Source organism: Pinus tabuliformis, chromosome 3_2 (genome assembly GCF_031772625.1).
Source record: "Pinus tabuliformis cultivar Carrire ecotype Pingquan chromosome 3_2, CPIR1, whole genome shotgun sequence".
NCBI lineage: Eukaryota > Viridiplantae > Streptophyta > Pinopsida > Pinales > Pinaceae > Pinus > Pinus tabuliformis.
Genome location: NC_142302.1, coordinates 526,962,614 through 526,981,036, shown reverse-complemented (window position 1 = coordinate 526,981,036; position 18,423 = coordinate 526,962,614). Strand labels below are relative to the sequence as shown.

Genomic DNA, 18,423 nt, shown 5'->3' with positions numbered 1-18,423 from the left:
TCATCTCATAACAATAGGAACTAGAAATACATGGTCATGTAAAAGTAAATTGAAAGGATACTGCATACCTGAGAAGCAACCCCTAACTCTAGACATGATCCTGCAGTAAGAACAAACAGTATGACAGCAATAACATACTGCCATAAAGTTGTAGGCCTTGGCTCCGAAACTTCCTTTCTTAGCAACCCAAAACTAACTCGAGGACCACCACGAGGATCTGAACCTTCTGAATTGGGCTCTTCTACCATGAAAAGATTGTATTTAGTACCAGAAACTTCCCTCAATTGTTTTTGAAGCTTCGAAAAAACTTCTTCCCTGTTGCCTCTTAAATTTCCAAGAAACAGAACTCCTTCACCTAGATCCCCAAAAGGTTCTTGACCAATAACCCAAAATGTGGTATAACCAAAAAGCTTCTCTTTTATTAATTTCACATCAGCCGGGTCTACCTTCTCAGGTCCAATTAGCTCCATCAACTTGAAAGCATCAACTTCAAAATTTCTTATTGTTGACTCCAACTGAGGGCTATTTGGTTCCTGTATTAAAACATTATCAGATTGAAGGGCATAACAATGCTAAAAATATTGCGTGTGAATACCCATCTCTTGCACACCAACATGTTAAAACATACTAGCAGTTAAAGAAGCTCAAGCAATCCACAAATAAGAAACTCAACAATGTCACTCTGATAGAACGAAGTTAGACCTACCATTTGTTCTTTTGTTCCTTGATTTGCGTTAATAATATGGGATTAAAAGAAGATGAAATATTTGCTGGGAATGTTTCTAATTTTTCTATAAGCATGTTACAGAGAATATATAGCATGCAATTTACCATAAAAGAAATAAAAGACTTTGAACAATCACCACTTTGACCTGGAAAAATCTAATTCCTCCTGAAGACCACAAAAGATTTTGAAATTTTACTTAGAATATGTCTATGTTCATAAGTAGAATGAAAGGATTAGATAAAGTCCATAAGGAGAATAACGTGTATAAGTTTAGATACAATTCGTCTATGACATATATGATGCCAGGTCATGCAAGTAGCTAGTAACAGTATAGCATCCTAACAATCAAGTTTCAAACAATTGATATGATATATCTCCTTCAACACATGCATTATTTCCATGCTTTGATCCTTGGTGATTAGGCAACATGCCAATTGTGTATTCTTCCAATACTGCTATATTATGTTTTCCAAAGTGAGGTATGTAAGCTTCTTTCACATGTTAATCTTCTTTTACCACTGCCAAAGTTTCACGACATCTTCTCTTTGTAGCTGTCAGGTGTGAGGCCCATATATGAGGGAAACATGTTGGAGACACATTGAAAGGATTCTCATCACTATGCATAATGTTATCAAAGCATATTCATGCAAAGAAAACAGTTTCACACTAGGTCATCTTAGCTGAGTTTGGTTCTCATCTTTCCATATTGTGATCATGTTGCATAGGATCCAGTGCATGGCTGACAATAATTTAAACAAAAACAGATATCTATGTTCATTGTTGAGCTATCCAATCTTCTATGCAGCTTCCTAGTCAACGTATTAGAACTAGTAGATACATTTAGGGTAACTTATTTTATCTAACAGCTTGTTAGTTTCTCTAAGCCCAGCCAAACAATTAATGTGCCAGTAAATTTTGAAACCCAGAAATTTATTTTCACTGAAAACCTAGAAAACTCAAATCTGAAATCTACACACAATTAACAGATCTGAGCTTCAAACAAATTATCTACAGCAGAAACAAGAATCCAGGCACAAACTTTTTACACAGCTTTTACAATGGAAAACCCCAGCTTGGGGAAAAGCTAGCAAAGAGGGATTTTATTAGGCTTCAGAGAAAATACTCAGGAAATAATTACAGCAGCAAATCCAGAGAATGTACAGCCAAGAACAGCCACAGAAATTGGCCTTCCCTCCTCTGCAATGGTACGGCCTGAAGTGTGCCGTCTCTCTAGCATAGTACAGCCCCTTTTCTTCAGAAGATCTCAGCCCAGGGTTCAGCGTCTCCTCCAGCAGGAAACTCAGTCTCAATACTCTGCCTCTCTCTCCTGCAAACACGGCCTAGGGTTTGGCCCCTCTCTCGTTGCTCAGTACGGCCAGGCTACGACCCCTCTTTCTCTGAACAAGACAGCCCCTTCTCTCACCTATTTGACATTCATTCTTCTCACCCAAATTGGCCCTCTTCTCTCTCACTCAATGTGATCTCTAATGTGTCCTTCACCCACTCATTCCGGCAATTTATAATTTATCTCATAACCCTAGTTTCTCCTTGAGATTTTCAAAGAAAATATCAAAGGCCAAAATTTGATTTTATCACTTTCCTTGATTTTGTCAAATGGAAATATTAATTTCCAAAGTTACAAACTTTAGAAATCTGAGTTACAAAGCCAATAATAACTAATTAAATTAATTATCATGCTTTTCCTAAGTTTGGACTTAAGGAAGAATTAAAAAATGCCAAAATAAGTAAATTTTCAAGATATCTTCTGCATGCCTAGACACAAGGCCCAATGTTGCAAGAACCGTCCCCCCCCCCCCAGTTCTAAGTGCGGATTCGCACCCTATGCGGATCCACAGGTGAACAGCAGGCGAAACTGTCATTCCGCTTGAAATTCACTGCTCCTGGACATTCAGAACAGTTCCAAACCGCGGTTCTGCATGCCCAAACAGTGTTTTTGGCACAGTTCCGCAGGCCTGAACCACGATTCCACAACAGTGCCAAAAACCACTCGCACGGTTCCGAGGGACACATCTTTTTCTTTTCTCTTTTTGGAATTTTCAAACCATTTTGTGAAGAACCGTGCTTCCCGGACACTCCCAAGGTGCTCCCTTGATGCTCCCTAGACACTTCCTAGATGCTCCCTAATGGTAATGCTAAATTCTTAAAGTTTTATCTTTCGTTTTCATCTTTTTACTTGAAGTTTTAACATTACCATGAAATGACTCAGGGTGTTTGAGAGTGGTTCCAACCTCATTAGACTTCATATGAAGAAAATAGAATTTCATATCCCATTCAAAATTCAACAAACTTAACAATTTTCAGGATTTCAATATCAATGGGATTGTGGCATTTCATTAGATTATATCATGTATGAAATTATGTGATTAGCATTTAATCAAGAGCACAAAGCCCTATATGTACCCCAATGTTGATGGTGTTGATTGTTGAACTCCTTTGTCATGGCCTTAGCAAAAATGTACCCTTCACTCAAGTCAAAATCATTGATCAACCATGTTATGTTGAAAATTGGCAGCCCAGGGATGAATTTTCTTAAATAAAATTTCATTTCTGACAATTTTGGAGTGACTTTCCAAAAATAGAAAGTCATGTCTAGCATCTCAAGTATGACTTTCCAAAAATAATAAATCACCTTATATCAATTGGTAATCAAGTATAGTTGATGGAAAATCACTCAACTTATCATTAATCAATCCTAATAGTTCAATTTTGACTTAATTATCAATATTATCATTATCCTTATGATACTATGATATTATTATCAAAAAGAAATTCAAGTCACCTTACCTTCAATCTTCGCACCCCTCTCTCCTATATGTCTCACACGAGTCTACATTACACTCTCTCTTACTCTCTCATTAAAGACTTGGCATATTCCTCTTACACACTCATTGAAGGCATGTCATAAAAGATTCCTCTTACGCACTCTTTAAAGCATATGTTACACTCTCTCTTAAATACATAAGTTACAAAGGCATGCGTACCTCTCCTTAAATGGCATTTGTTACCCTCTCTCCTTAATGGCATGAGTTACACTTCCTAAAAGGGCATGAGTTACACTCCTCAAGGCATGCGAGATTCCTCCTTTGAAGGCATGTGTTGCCTCTCTCCATAATGGCTTAAGTTACTCTTCCCTATTTGGCATACAAGTTACTCTAAGGCATGCTCCTCCTTTATGGCATGAATTCGTTGCTCCTCCTATATATATGTGCCTCATATCTTCTCCCCTCACTACTTGTGCATTGTGAAAGAAGGATTCGAAATTGAGAGAGAGAGTTGGAGAGACTTGAAGAAGATTGTGAGGAAGAGAGACTTGGAGAGTAAGAGCAGAACTTGAAGGTTGATTCAGTGTTTGCATCAGCTATTGCTATCAGTGATCTTCATGCTACAACTTGTTCAGATTTGGGTGAACTTACTCATTCTCTTGATCTCTCATTGTACTTTATATCTTTGTTGAACAATTGATATCTAATAGAAGAAAAATCCGGTTGGGTTTTCCCCTTTGGGGTTTTGCCCTGGTCATTGGATATAATTATTTGTGTCTCATTCTATTTTTGGTTGTCTTCCATCATGCATTTGGTTTATGTTCTATCTACAATTGCTTAACTAATATTGCAGCACAAAGAAATTTTGTAATAAGTGATTGTTACAGCATAGAACATCAAATTTTAACATGTTAAGCATTTTCTACCATATTATAAGGCTTGGATTAGGCAGTTTAATCAAAATTGGGCAATGTTGACTAATATCCCTAGAGAATCGAAGTAGAGGCAAAGGCTAGACAAGAGGAGAGGAATCTAGATTCTAGATGGTTGATGCTCGAATAATTAATCATTAATGTACTATGGATGCCATTTCTATCTTGATTTGTGTACAATATGCATACTTTGATATATTCTGCAACGAATTTAGCACTCTAGATGGTTTTTTGAATATAAATGCAATGATGTATATATATAGACGCTTCGCTTCCCGAGAATTTTGGAAAAAGACGGTTCTAATGCTTCACTTCCAAAAAATGTGAAAATGTGCCCACTTCGTCCCTACTTCGTGCAACATTGACAAGGCCTATGTCAATAAACCTATACAAGCTACAATTTTTAACACTCCCCCTCTTAGCAAGGAAGGTGTTCTACACCACCCCCAACTTGTCCATGAAGAAGACAAACTTGCCTTTCATCAAGGCTCATGAGGATGTCTACAACCTGCTCATTTGTAGATATATACTGCAGCTTCACCTTGTTGGAAATACTAAGAGGGGCCTAAGGGGCGGTGAATCAGTATTTCTTTTCAATTATTGCTTTTACCAGTTAAGATCACTTATAATTAGAACACAAAATGAACAATGATAGAAAAATTGTATTAATGAATGACGAGGACTCCAATCCTCTTTACAATAAATCGAGTACAATAATAATTAGTGCTCCAACCCTAGATGAAGACACCAATCTTCAATCCACCAGGCTCCAACCTGTACTTTTCCAAGCACCGACTTGGACTTCACGAGGCTCCAACCTCAAGTGCTCCAACATTATCTTCCCAAGGCTCCAACCTTGTCACTTTGAGGCACCAACCTCTAGGGCTCCAACCCTATCTCTAGTACAAGCTCCAACCTGGTCTTCTTGAGGACTCCTATCCTCTAGGGCTCCAACCCTTTGCTTCAATTCTTTAAAATAAATTCAATGATTCTTCACAACTCCCAATATCTTCTACAACGAGCCTTAACAATATCTTCCCCTTTAGCGATCTCCAAGGCATTTGGCTCATCAATGACAATTTCTCTTCTTAGAAAGTGTCACCATTGCTCTTCATGTCACCTAAATACTTTCTCCAAGGTCACATCATGAGCGTCTTCAACAATGAATCATGATTTCCAAGGATGCCTTCAAAATGTCTTCAAGAAATCTTCAAAGTGTCTTTAATATGCTACCCCAAGAACTCTCCAAGAGTTCCAAATTTCACTGCCCAAGGCTCTTAACACTTTACTGTCCAAATACTTCACTGCTCCAAGAGTCCTAGTACTCCACTGTCCAAATACTTTATTGCTCCAAGGTATGTCAACTATCTGCTGTCTAGAGACTTGTTGCTCAACCAAGGTATTACTTCAATGATGCTCCAAAGGTTGCTACACAAATCCTTAAGTCAATACAAAAGGCTTTTGAATGAGGCCACTCCAAGGTTGTCTTCAAGAGTATTCTCAAAGCAGCTCCAAATCCACTTCAATATATACAAAAGACTGTCAAGAGATGTTTCCAAAAACAAGCTCTTACAAACCAATGTCAAATATGTACTTCCAATCTTGGAGGCAGAGTCTTTTTATCTATCACATGTATCACTGTTCTATAATGGTGACTGACCACACTTTCCTTTGAGCACTACTTCCACAGGTTGTTGTACTTCGGATCACAGGTCAATAAACTGAGCAATTATAACTCCACAGATCCGAGCTATCTCAAAGGTGGTTGTCCGAGCTTACTGCACTAGGTAGCTTCCACACTTGTTCGAGATATCTATTACCGGGCTGCAAACTAATGTGACTGCCCTTAAACTTGCAGCTTTTCCACAAGTCCGAGTCTCTTCTATTCTGAGCCCTCCACAGAGTTAAGCTACAGGTGAAGTGTAGATCAACCGAGCTCCTAAACAAGTCTCTGGACCGAAGTTTAGATGACTGTCACAAGACTGTGACTTTGGTCTTCCACAGGCAGTTGTCTAGAGTGCAGAACTGAGTTATTACAGTGGGTGATCTGACCCTCCAAAACTCCACAAAATTGTCTACACAACCGAGCTATAATATTTCCACAGATCTGAGTTATTGAGGCTAAGTTTGAGCCCCTGTAGGCCTGTTCTTCTAATCTGAGCCTCCTAGTAATTATGGTCTTCACAGCAGATCTGAGTTCTTCATAGATCCACAATTCCACAGCTTGAAAGATATCCAACACTGAAGTATGCCCAAAAATATCCTTAACTGTCCTCCTCGGCCTTTTGTCTTGTTTCTCTGCCTTGTCTCTGAAATCTTCACCGAAAATGGATGCTAGAATGAGGAGTCCAAACATGTATTTATACAAATTTTAACCTTCAACGAATAGACACGTCTGTTGGGTGAAGGAGCCGACTTGCACATGTAGGCTCATGTCGGCCAGCATTAAAAATATATTTTTTTCCAACTTGTAAAATCAATTTCTCTCAATCTAGAAGGAGTTAGAGGGCGAGTAATAGCTCATTGGAAAGGGGAAAATGTCCTCTATAAGTTGGTGCCATTTTCATCCTTAAATGAGGTCATTTTACCACCAATAAAATTATTTTTGTGAACTGTCATCATAATTTTATTCATGGCAGTCTTTAGGATATTTGTGTTTTGGACAATGTTAGGGCTTCCTCTAGGATTAAGACATTTATAAGGATTAAGGCTTCCTTAGGGCATCATGAATCAAGCATTTAGGGCTAGGGCTTTAGGATTTTATTTTTTAGGCCTTCAAGTTTATGACATGCAAGAAGAGGGTTTCATGGAAAAGGCTCCTTCATTCATCATTAGATCATGCATCATTAGACTAGGGAATTGTCATCATATAGATAGGGATATATATATCTAGGGAATTTGCATCATCTCATGCTTAGGGTTTTCTCCTAGGGTTTGCATGAGGTTAGGGGAACAAGGGCTATTCATGTATTACAGGGATAAGTGTCATCTCCAACAATGCCATATTGACATCAATGACAACTTGGACCAACAATTTCCCCCTTTGTCATTGATGGCAATATTCTTTCCCTTTCAACAATTTCTCCCCCTTTGACATCAATGGAAAATGGGGTGTCCAAGTTCTCCTCCTATCAAGTTGCTTCTTGACATGTTGTTCCATCATATTTTCTTCCTTTCTTCATCAATGATAGTTCTCCTTATTGCTCCCCCTGTCATAGTGCTCCTTCTTGTTATGTTGCTTTTTGCAACTCCCTCTGTCATTATGCTTTTCTTTAATGGACTTGCTCCCCCTAAGCCTTTGCATGCTTTCATGGAAATGGATGAGGTAGATGATCCACATACTCCCCCTGCCTGCATAAACTCCTCTAGCTCTTCTTTTTGCTTAAGACAAGAAAGATTGTTGTCTTGTGATCAAGCAGAAGACATCTTCACAATATCATGATTTTCTTCAATAGAGTTACTCTTGGGAGATGATCTATCAAGATTGTCCATGTGTGACTCATCAAAGGTTTCATAGGGTTCTTCACGGAAAGCTTATGCAAGAATGGTCAAGAATTACGAGCTCCCCCTAACAGTATGCATGGTCTTCTTCTTAACTGGCAAAATCTCATCGAACCTTGTAATATTATCATCAAACTATATTGTCATATTGCACTTATCTTGTACCATACCTTCATCCTTCTAAACTATGGATTCCACACTAGGTGGAATGTGGCACTTGCTTCTTCTAAGTAGAGGTGAACCTTTTAACAAAGATTCCGACGAAGGATCTTGATTATCCTTATTCAGCAAATGCTTCTTCCTAATGATGATGAGGTGTGATGATAGTCTTCTCTTTCTATCTTGCTAGATGACTTGCTTTAACCATTTAAATTGCCACTTCGGCTATCCTTTCATGCTTCTAATATGATGCCGTCTCAATATTGTTATACTACATCTTATCATGATTGTAATGCTTCCTATCATGTCTAGCTAACTTCTATAAACTGAAAATGAACTAAAAGTATGTGAGATCTTCAATAGTAGAGGTCTTTTACTTCTTCCTTCTTTGACTTCTTCTCTTCCAGTTCTTCTACTTCTTCGGTCACATGGGCTTCACTTCTTTCCTTTCTTTTCTTGTTGCCCTTCTTGAGTTTAGGACAATTCCTTTTGAAGTGCCCATATTCATTACATTCATAGCACTGAATCTTAGACATGTCAATTTTCTTTTGAAATTTCTTTCGAGGTTCAAACTTTCCAAACTTCCCTTTCCTTCTTGTTATAGTTGCATATGCTTGTGTTTGCTCATTAGATCCAACGTCATTCTTTGCCTTTAATCTTGTTTCTTCAATCTTACATAATGACCACATATCACAGAATGGAGTGACTTCCGTCTTTCCATAGATGCTTGATACAAAAATTGCCCCATTCATCTGGTAGTGCATTGAGTACAAGAGTGGTAATCTCTGGATCTGACATAGTTTCTCCAAGTTCTTGTAGTTGGTCTCTTATTTGAGATACCTTCATGAGATATGAAGCTACCCCTTCTTCCTTTGATACTTTCATCTTGTATAGATTAGTTCTTAAAGATATTATTTCCCCTACAATACTTACAGAGAATAATTCCACCAACTTGTCATAGATCTCTTTTGATGTCTTCAACTTTGCTACATTGGGGATGAGAGAATCCTTGATTGATTCAATGAGGATTCTTTGGGCCCTTATTCCTCCTTTCATATACTTTGATAATGCTTGAGATTGTTCTGTGGAGGTTTGGAGATTGAGCCCTTGACATATTCAATAACTTCATTTTCTATGAGAATTAAATATATTCTCTTCTTCCATGCAAGGTAGTTAAATGTCCCAACAAGTTTATTGTTCTCCTTGCAGAATGAAATCATTTGGTTTGTGGGATGAGACATGAAATATAAAGTATTTACTTGTCAAATGAAGATGCCTCCTTGATGATTATGATTTCACTAGATGCCTTTCTTGATGATGATCTTCCTTCTTCAAGAATGACAATGCTTCTTCTGCAATATAAGGAGAGATGTTCCTATTCCTTCAAGGATGTTCAAGATGTGATCCTTTCTTCAATGTGAGGGAGATCACTTTGATTTTATGATGAAGTGCTATTTTTGCTTCCTTTGGTTGATGATAGTAGAATGTGGAGGCTTCCCAAGATGCTTCAAATGTGTAGAGTCCTTCTTTTTTTGAGTGGAGGTAGGGTCTTTGAGGTCTTCTTCAAAGCAAACTAGTAGAGTTTTAGCATCCCTTGTGATTCTATCATGTGTCTCTCCATTTCTTCAATTTATAGCTATTTGGAGGACAATAGCAATTACTAGCTGCTTTAGGAGAAAATAATAAATAACAATAGCAGTAATATACACTTTTAAGGTTTCAAATTAAAAGGTAAGTAATAAAACATGTGATTCCAAAGGTTCATGACATGGGGAAAAGACTCCAATGAAAAGAAAACCCAGAACCAAGTGCAACTTAAAGCAAAGCTACCATGGGACGTAAGTTCTCAAAGCTCACAAAGGCCTTGTGACTCCCAAAATATACCCTTTATACCTCCATGAAACATTAAACTCCTTATGACTCCCATTTATAATCAAAATAAAGTAATTGTAACATTAGCAGAGCATGAATTATATATAATGTAATATTTTACCATTTCTAAACTATGTGCTAATGTTGCCTATTGCCTCGAAATCTAGTAGGTCTTGTGAGGGGACCTCACAAGGCAAGCACTAGGCCAAGGCACAACAATATGAGGTGTGGCCCGCTGCCCACTATTACCACAACCACTACTATGACTCCCACAACCACTACTATAACTATGTGTTCACAGGTGTCAAGCCCGATGTTAGCCATCTTCGTATCTTTGGTTGCCCCATATATTTCCATGTGCCGAAGAACAAAAGAAACAAGCTGGAAGCCACAGAAGTAAAGGTGCATTTGTTGGATATTCTAAAAATTCTAAAGCTTTTAGAATACATATTCCTGGTCAAAGGAAGGTTGAGATTAGCAGGGATGTAACATTTGATGAAGATGTTGCCCTTGGGAAAGCAAGGGACCTTCCTCTGCCTCCTCCTCCTGAGAAGAAGAATGATGGTATGAATATTGTAGATGGTCCTTTCCTGCCCGAATCCGAGACCGACATTGTCGATGATCCCATGGAACCTATGGATCCCTTAGATCCTCCTCCAACTAATCCTCCTATCAGAAAGAGGCCACTTTGGCTCTGTGACATATTGCAAGATAATGAGAGACAAGTTCTCATTCGAAGATCATTTAGAGAAAGCAAGAAGCCATGCAGGTACCAGGGAAATGTTGTAGCCATGAGCACTATGATACAAGCAGAACCTCCCGCCTTTGAAGAATTTGTGAAAGAACAAGTTTGGAAGGACGTTATGGCTGAAGAATATGAATCAATCATGAAGAATGACGTATGGGATGTTGTGCCGAGACCAAAGGGGAAATCTGTGGTGACTTCAAAGTGGCTATTCAAGATTAAACATGGAGTTGATAGTAGCATTGAGAAATATAAAGCAAGGTTCGTGGCCCGAGGATTCTCCCAAAAAGAGAGAGAAGATTATGACGACATTATTTGCACATGTGGCTCGATATACAACCATTCGTTCGATAGTCGCTCTTTTCACAAGTCAAGGATGGACCCTACATTAGATGGACGTGAAGACAACATTCCTACATGTAATGTTTCAGGACGAAGTGTACGTTGAGTAGCCACGGGGATTTGAAGTAGAGGATCGAAAAGCACATGTTTGCAGGTTGAAGAAGACATTGTATGGTTTGAAGAAAGCCCCTTGAGCATGGCACGCCCACATAGACAGTTATTTGGTGAAGCTGGGATTCACAAGAAGCCATGTCGATCCCAACGTCTATTTCAAGGTAGTCCAAGATATGTTGTTGATTTTGGTTTTATATGTTGATGATCTATTCTTGGCAGGTAGTGAGCCCCTGATGATAGAGTGTAAGAGGGAGCTAGCTTCTGAATTCGAGATGAAGGACCTTAGACTCATGCTCTACTTTCTAGGCATTGAGGTGTGGCAAAGGCCCTGTGAGATTTTCCTTCACAAGTAAAATATGTTGTGAAGTTGTTGGAGAGATTTGGAATGACAGAATGCAAGTCCTTGCCTACACCGATGGACATGAATTTCAAGAAGTTATGTGGAGATGTTGCAGGGCCTAATTTGGCCAATCCATCTGAGTATAGATAGTTGATTAGGGCTCTAATGTTCTTAGTGAACATTCGTCCAGACATATGCTATGTAGTGAACACAATGAGTCAATTCATGACCGAGCCTCTCCATGCACATTGGATTGATGTTAAACACATTTTGAGATATTTGCATGGGACGATCACATTTGGTCTGAGATATTTTGTTGGAGATGTTCGACTTCATAAATATACCGATGTTGACTAGGCAGGAAACGTTGTCGACAAGAAGAGTGCGTTTGGATGTTGTTTTAGTCTTGGATCTACCATCATATCTTGGATGAGCAGGAAGCAAAAGTTCATAGAATTGAGTACCGCCAAGACAAAGTACATTGTTGCTAGCATGGCTAGCTGTGAAGCAGTTTGATTGTGGAAGCTCTTTAGAGAGCTATTCGAGCAGGTCCTAGACACTACAGCGATATATTGCAAGAAGAAGAGTGGGATTTGTCTGGCAAAGAATCTCATATTTCATGACAAGTCCAAGCACATAGAAATTCGATATCATTTCATTCGAGACACAGTGCAGAGAGGAGTCGTTAAACTCCATATATCGACAGATGAGCAAATTGCAGATATTCTCACCAAGGCTTTACCGAAAGGGAAGTTCTTGGTCTTCAGAGAGCAACTTGGACTGATGGATGTGACCCCTCCTGGTAAGGGGCATCACTGATCGAGAACACTTAGTCGACTCTTCCCCCCTGTCTGAGCTCTCAGGGTGTGGAATTGAGATGGAGGGCTCCTAGAGTTGAGGGATCTCTGGACAATAAGGTCGTAGATGTTGCTTCCCTATCTGTTAACCAAAGGGTTGGAGATGTTGCTCCCCTATCTTGGTCTTTGCAGAGTATACCCCAGTTGGCATCATACCCACAAGCTGGGCTTGTTGGGATTACCGCTCCCCGTTTCGCAAATAGGTTAAGAGTGTACTTGGCGATGTACAACCCAAGCTGATTATGATGCAGGTGTTCTACCACATGACTCTTGAGGGTCATTATTGGGAAGATCAGTGGGCAATAGGATGGGTTGAGATGTGCTCCCCTATATCACCTATTGCTCGATATGGGGTTGTAGATGTTTAGCTCCCCCATGATATTCCAAGTTGAGATGTGCTCCCCGATGTAGTTTCAAGTTGAGATGTGCTCCTCGATATAGTTTCAGGTTGAGATGTGCTCCCTGATATTATTTTTGGATTGAGATGTGCTCTTCGACGTTATAGAGGGTGGTAGCTAATGCTCCCTGATTCTTCTTCTTTAGATTCGAGAATGTTTCAGCAGATAGAGTTGAGCAAAAGATGGGACATGATGTGACATGACATGATGTAGTTGGAATTTCTCCCTAGTTGAGAGGGAGTGTTAATTTTTGCTTCTCAGTGACAAATTCCAACCATGGGACTAGATTCCTCTTTTCGAGAGGACCAATTTTGACTATTGAAGCACTCAATTTGGATAAGGGAAAGTGTACTTATGAAGAAAAGCCCACATATGCACATTTGATCAGGTCGGCCCTAAAGCAAATTGGACACCCTTGGAAGCATATAAATTTAAGTGACCTCAAGCTCATTTGGACATCATCATCACATATCTTTTCTTCTTCTTTTTGGAGTTTCATTCTATCTAAAATCGAAGGTTGAACAGGAACTGCGAAGGGTGAACAGGAACTGCGAAGGTTGAACAGGAAATGCAAAGGTTGAATAGGAACTGCGAAGGGTGAACAGGAACTGCGAAGGTTGGATAGGAACTGCAAAGGGTGAACAGGAACCGCGAAGGGTAAACAAGAACTACGAACAGTGAACAAGAAGTGTGTGGGTATCTTTGATTGCATTAACTTGACTATTGGCACATATTTTGGATATTGGTTGGTAGATTTGTTGAACAAGTCAATACTTTGACTTTGATTATCATTTATGGATTTGGGCTCATTGTACTCTCTGCTGAACATTTTATGACAATCTAATAGAAGAAGAATTTCAAAGGGCTTTCCCCCTTGTGGGGTTTTTCCCTGGTCTTTGACCAAATCGGTGTCTCTTGTTGATGTGTTGATTGTCTCCTATTATCATTACATATGCAGTTCTATCATCAATTATTGTTGATAATTGGAAGTATTAATTGTTATTGAAAGATTGCTAATTGAAGAATTGAATTGGGTTAAAGTAATTGAAACAGCATAGTGCAGTGTAAAAATTAACACTTCCTACTCCCTCTAACTCATAGAGGAGAGTCCTTCACTTCCTTTCAATTGGGAAGTCATAACCACAAACTCTCTAGCTTGTCTTCATAAGTGTATCAGCTACCAATTCTTCATGGAGATTTTTTAAGTAGTAGTTGCATGGCTCCTCCTTTCTTCATCATGTTGAGCTTCTACCTTTCTGGATATTATGGAGCCATCTTCTTCCTTTAATCTTGTGACAGGCCATCAGCCTTACACATTGCTTTCCTCTAGTTATCTCAATGAAGGAATTATATTGAGCCTATCATTGCTCCCTCTATAAATGAAATTGATCTTTATTGTCATATAAATATGATCATCAAGGTTTTCTTCTAGTACTACTACCTTCCAATTCTAAGACGATGATGTAAACATCTTGACTATATAATTTTTTAAGGATTACCAAAACCATTCATTCAATCCATATGTTCTTTGAATCGAGTTCAACACCAACAGTTGAACTTGCCTCAACTGTCATTATGCATTTCTGCAATTTCCTTCCAAGTAGCAAAACAATATGTTAACCTAATAACCAATACCAAAACATCAATATCATAATTACCTTATCATGATGGCCCTTTCATTAAATTATTTTATTACTTGTATCCTTTGAGATCAACATCCTTCTACATGGTCCATCTTCATATTGTACAAGAATCCTTCTCCATGCATTGCTAATCAAACTTGATTAGCAAGCTACAATATCTTCCTTTTATGAACTCTTTTACTTTCTTCAAGTGACCATACTTGATGTTGATTAATATCATCATGTTTAAGTCATGCTATCTTGCAGGAGAGTCTTGATCTTTTAGCCATTCTGAGGCATATCAAACTTCTTCTTTCAAGCATCGAGTAATCACATGGAAGACTTACCGAGCACACTTTTATAATCAACTCTTTCTATAAGATTCTTGTAGATATGAACCCTACCTTAGAGAAGAGTTACTTAAAATATGCATACCTTTGCTTCTATATAACCATCTAGTCATCCTTTCTTGAACGAGCTTGCTTCTTATACCCGTTGAAGATAGGTTTTTCCCCAAGAGGAGAAAGACTTTAATCATTTCTTTCATGCTGCAACTTGACCATTTACATTCCTTCATCCTTCAAGAGTATTGTTTCCATACTAGATGGAATATATACTAGTCATAATGCTTTTTCCAAGAACCTTCCTAAATGATAGTTCTTATAGGAGGAGCTTTAGTGATCCTTCTTGCAAAATGACTACCTCTAACAATAGGTTAAAAAATGCTTGGATGAACTTTAATATGCAATATGGTCCCAATCTTCTCATTCTTTTTGAGCTAGATGATCCTTTTCAAAGCAACTTGATTATGTCGACTCTGTTGGCATTATGGCTCAAGTGTTGTCCTTGATGGCAACTCATACAGATGACAGATCATAGTGCAACAGGTCAGTAGCAAAGATTGATGATCAGCCTACAAAGAATGAAGAAAATAAGAAGTTCGCAGGTGCACCGATAAAAAGATGCGGTCATCGGCAGGTTTCGCAGGCGCATCGTTCAGAAGGTGCGGACATGTTCGCAGGTTCACAGTTCAAAAGGTGCGGACTCCAGTTCACACACTTTCATGCAGAGAAAATCGCGCGCACGTGGGAAATCTTACGGGCGGTCCATGGTATTTAGTCCAACGCCTTTGAACCTATGGTTTGGTCCGTGGTTTTGCATCTAAAGGTTTGAACTCCGATTTTGGATCCCTAGTATTGGAACTCTATGGTTTTGGTCCATGGCTTGAGAAAGGCATAGACTATAAAAAGGGGAAGGAGATCATTTGGTTGGATGTAACTTGTGTGTTGAATATCTAAAGAAGAGAAAGATCTGAAATTCTAGTGATCGGTTGGTGAGTGATAGCTAGATCTGAATCAAGGAGAAACCTGAGTATTATAGACAAATCGACTGATGGGTCGAGATCTCCTTGGCGCATGATCAGATCTGTAGATCTGATAGTCTGGGGTATGCTTGAAGACTGATAAATTATCTATACCCGGAGGTACGCAGTCCAGACACGGTGCATGTGCGGAGGTGCGCAGGCGAGCCGCAGCAGCAGGTGCGGAGGTGCGCAGGCGAGCCGCAGCAGCAGGTGCGGAGGTACGCAGGCAAGCCGCAGTAGCAGGTGCGGATACTCGCAGATCATAAGACTGTGCAGTGCGGGGGTGCGCAGGCAATCCACAACAGCAGATGCGAAGGTGCGTAGTCGAGCCGGAGGCGTAGGTGCGGTGATACGCAGGCTCGTCACGGAGAAAGTGCGGATACCCGCATGCTTCCTATTGGTGAAGTTGCGGACTTCTCAAAAGATATATTTTAGCTGATTTTGTCTATTAGTGCTGTGTTCACGGTTCTGAATTAATGTCTGGTTACTGGTACTACGTTCTGATAACAGCATTCTGAGAAGTGATTGATTGATTGATTATGTTTAGCTTCAGTATTGATGGATGAGATCTATAATGGATCGGGTTCATAATGACTTATCTTTATGTGATCTAATGGACTAGATTCGGTTGCTAACACACATATTTATCCTTGTATATGTAATGATCTGGTGATTGGGTGATTCAGAAGATTGATTGATTATGTGTTTCAACTATATTGATGGGTCCAGTATGAAAATTGGATGAAACGTGGCCTTCAGATTATGTGTTGTGCTTCAGGAGTATCCAGTCTGAAAATGTATGAAACGAGGTACCCGAAGGAGAGAAGATTGTAGGTCGGCGCCTATGTACTAGTATCTCAGCTAGTACAAGAGCAAAGGGGGTGGTAGTTCCCTTCTAGTAGCAGTTAGAAAACTTTGGAGCATGTCAGCAGGTAGCAGCCTGCGTAATAGTAAATGGATCGTCTAGTACAAGAACTATGGGGGTTGTAGCTCCCTTCAGGAGAAGCTGAAGAACAAAAGAAGGTTGTAGCCTTGTGCAGGTAAAAGCCTACATACTGGTATAAGACTGCACCAATACAGAACCATTGTAAAAGAAGTTTCTTATTAAAAGAAAGATTGAGACGACTTGCAGCAGGTGGTTTTCACCCACATTGGGTTTCCACCTTACATCATGGTGTTCAAGTGTGCTTCTTGTGTGTGATGATCTGTTCTGTTTTACTGCTCCTGTTTACTGGTCATATGGTTAATAATGTTCTAATGCACTCATAACGGATCAACTAACTGAATCATAAGTCTAGTTGATATACACTTGTTGCATTACACACAGCTGTGGGTTGCCTTAGCTGAAGCAGCGTATATGAATCTTAATATGGAAATGAAAAAGTTATATTGATTTGATAATCCTGATTCACCCCCCCCCCCTCTCAGTATTATTTCCAACAATTGGTATCAAAGCAGGTCCTTTGGTAGAAGCTTGATCGCTTGAAGGAGATCCGTAGATCAATGGGAAAGAAGCTTAAGCAGAAAGCACCTAAGAGGAAGAATGCATCTCAGAAGAACTATGACAGTGGGAGAATCGACTGGGGATTATGTGGAAGAAGCACTTCAGATTCAGAATCACTTCATGATGAAGATGAACAAGCAAATGATCTATCAGGTATGAATTTGTTATCCTCTGGTGATACAGGTATCTATCCATTTGGAAATGATGAAAGTGATAGCGAAACAACTGAATTTGCTCTTATGGGTGAGCAAGAAAGATATCAAATAGAGGCAGAATTTAAAAGGCTTACAGACAAAATTAGATATCAACAAGATCTATTGAACAAAAGGGAATGTGCCTTCAAAGAAGAAGCTACCAATCTAAAATCTCAACTAGAGGAAGGAAACAAGGTAAGGAAGTTATTCAAGGACAAATATCAAAAGTTGCAGGATGAAGTAACATCACTAAGAGATGAAGTCAATGAGAAGAGCACAACAATCAAGAAACTCAGAGATAGATCCAGTTACTATGAAAGTCTTGAAGCTACGATCCTCTCGCTAAAGGAAGATCTTGAAGAATCAAAGAAGCAGAATAACGAACTTCTCCAAGCTCATGAAAAACAAGAAAATGAAGTTCTCGATCTAAGACATCAGTTGGAAGAAGGAAGAAAAGCTGAAGAAAACATGAAGAAGCGAAATCTTGAAAAAGGAAGAGCAACATCAGGTTGAGGTAAATATGCTAAAAGATAAGCTAGAAGAAAAAGATAAGCTCTTACGATTTCAAGATAGTACTAAGATTTTGGATGATATTCTTAGTAGTCAAAGGTCTCCTGCTATCAAAGCTGGTCTTGGTTTTCATGAATCTGTTAAAGGTGAATCTAGTAAGACAAGGGACTCTAATGTAAAATCTGAAATGCTCAACAAGGACATGAATGGTCAATCTCATCATCAACCAAGGAAAGAAATTCTTCAAAGAAAATCTTTTACTCCTCCTATAAATAAGGTTGAATGCTATGTATGTCATAATCTTGGACATGTTGCATCCAGATGCAAAATGAGTCAAGGTCATCATGCAGAAAGATCATCACATTCTAGGTACTTTAATGGATATTGCTTTGCTTGCAATATGTTTGGTCACAGAGTTGTTGATTGCTATAGAAGGAATATGAGACATGTAAGATGTTAT

General features: G+C 39.1%; 1 protein-coding gene across 3 annotated transcripts in view; it reads right to left on the bottom strand.

Annotated features, from left to right (window-relative positions):
- Positions 1–18,423, bottom strand: part of LOC149181620 (putative zinc metalloprotease EGY1, chloroplastic) — a 387,966-nt gene that overhangs the window by 331,840 nt on the left and 37,703 nt on the right. For all 3 annotated transcript variants that reach the window (XM_089416656.1, XM_089416654.1, XM_089416657.1), the window contains one exon: positions 69–533. In XM_089416656.1, the coding sequence (XP_089272782.1) occupies positions 69–533 (465 nt within the window). The remainder of the gene's footprint in view (positions 1–68; positions 534–18,423) is intronic.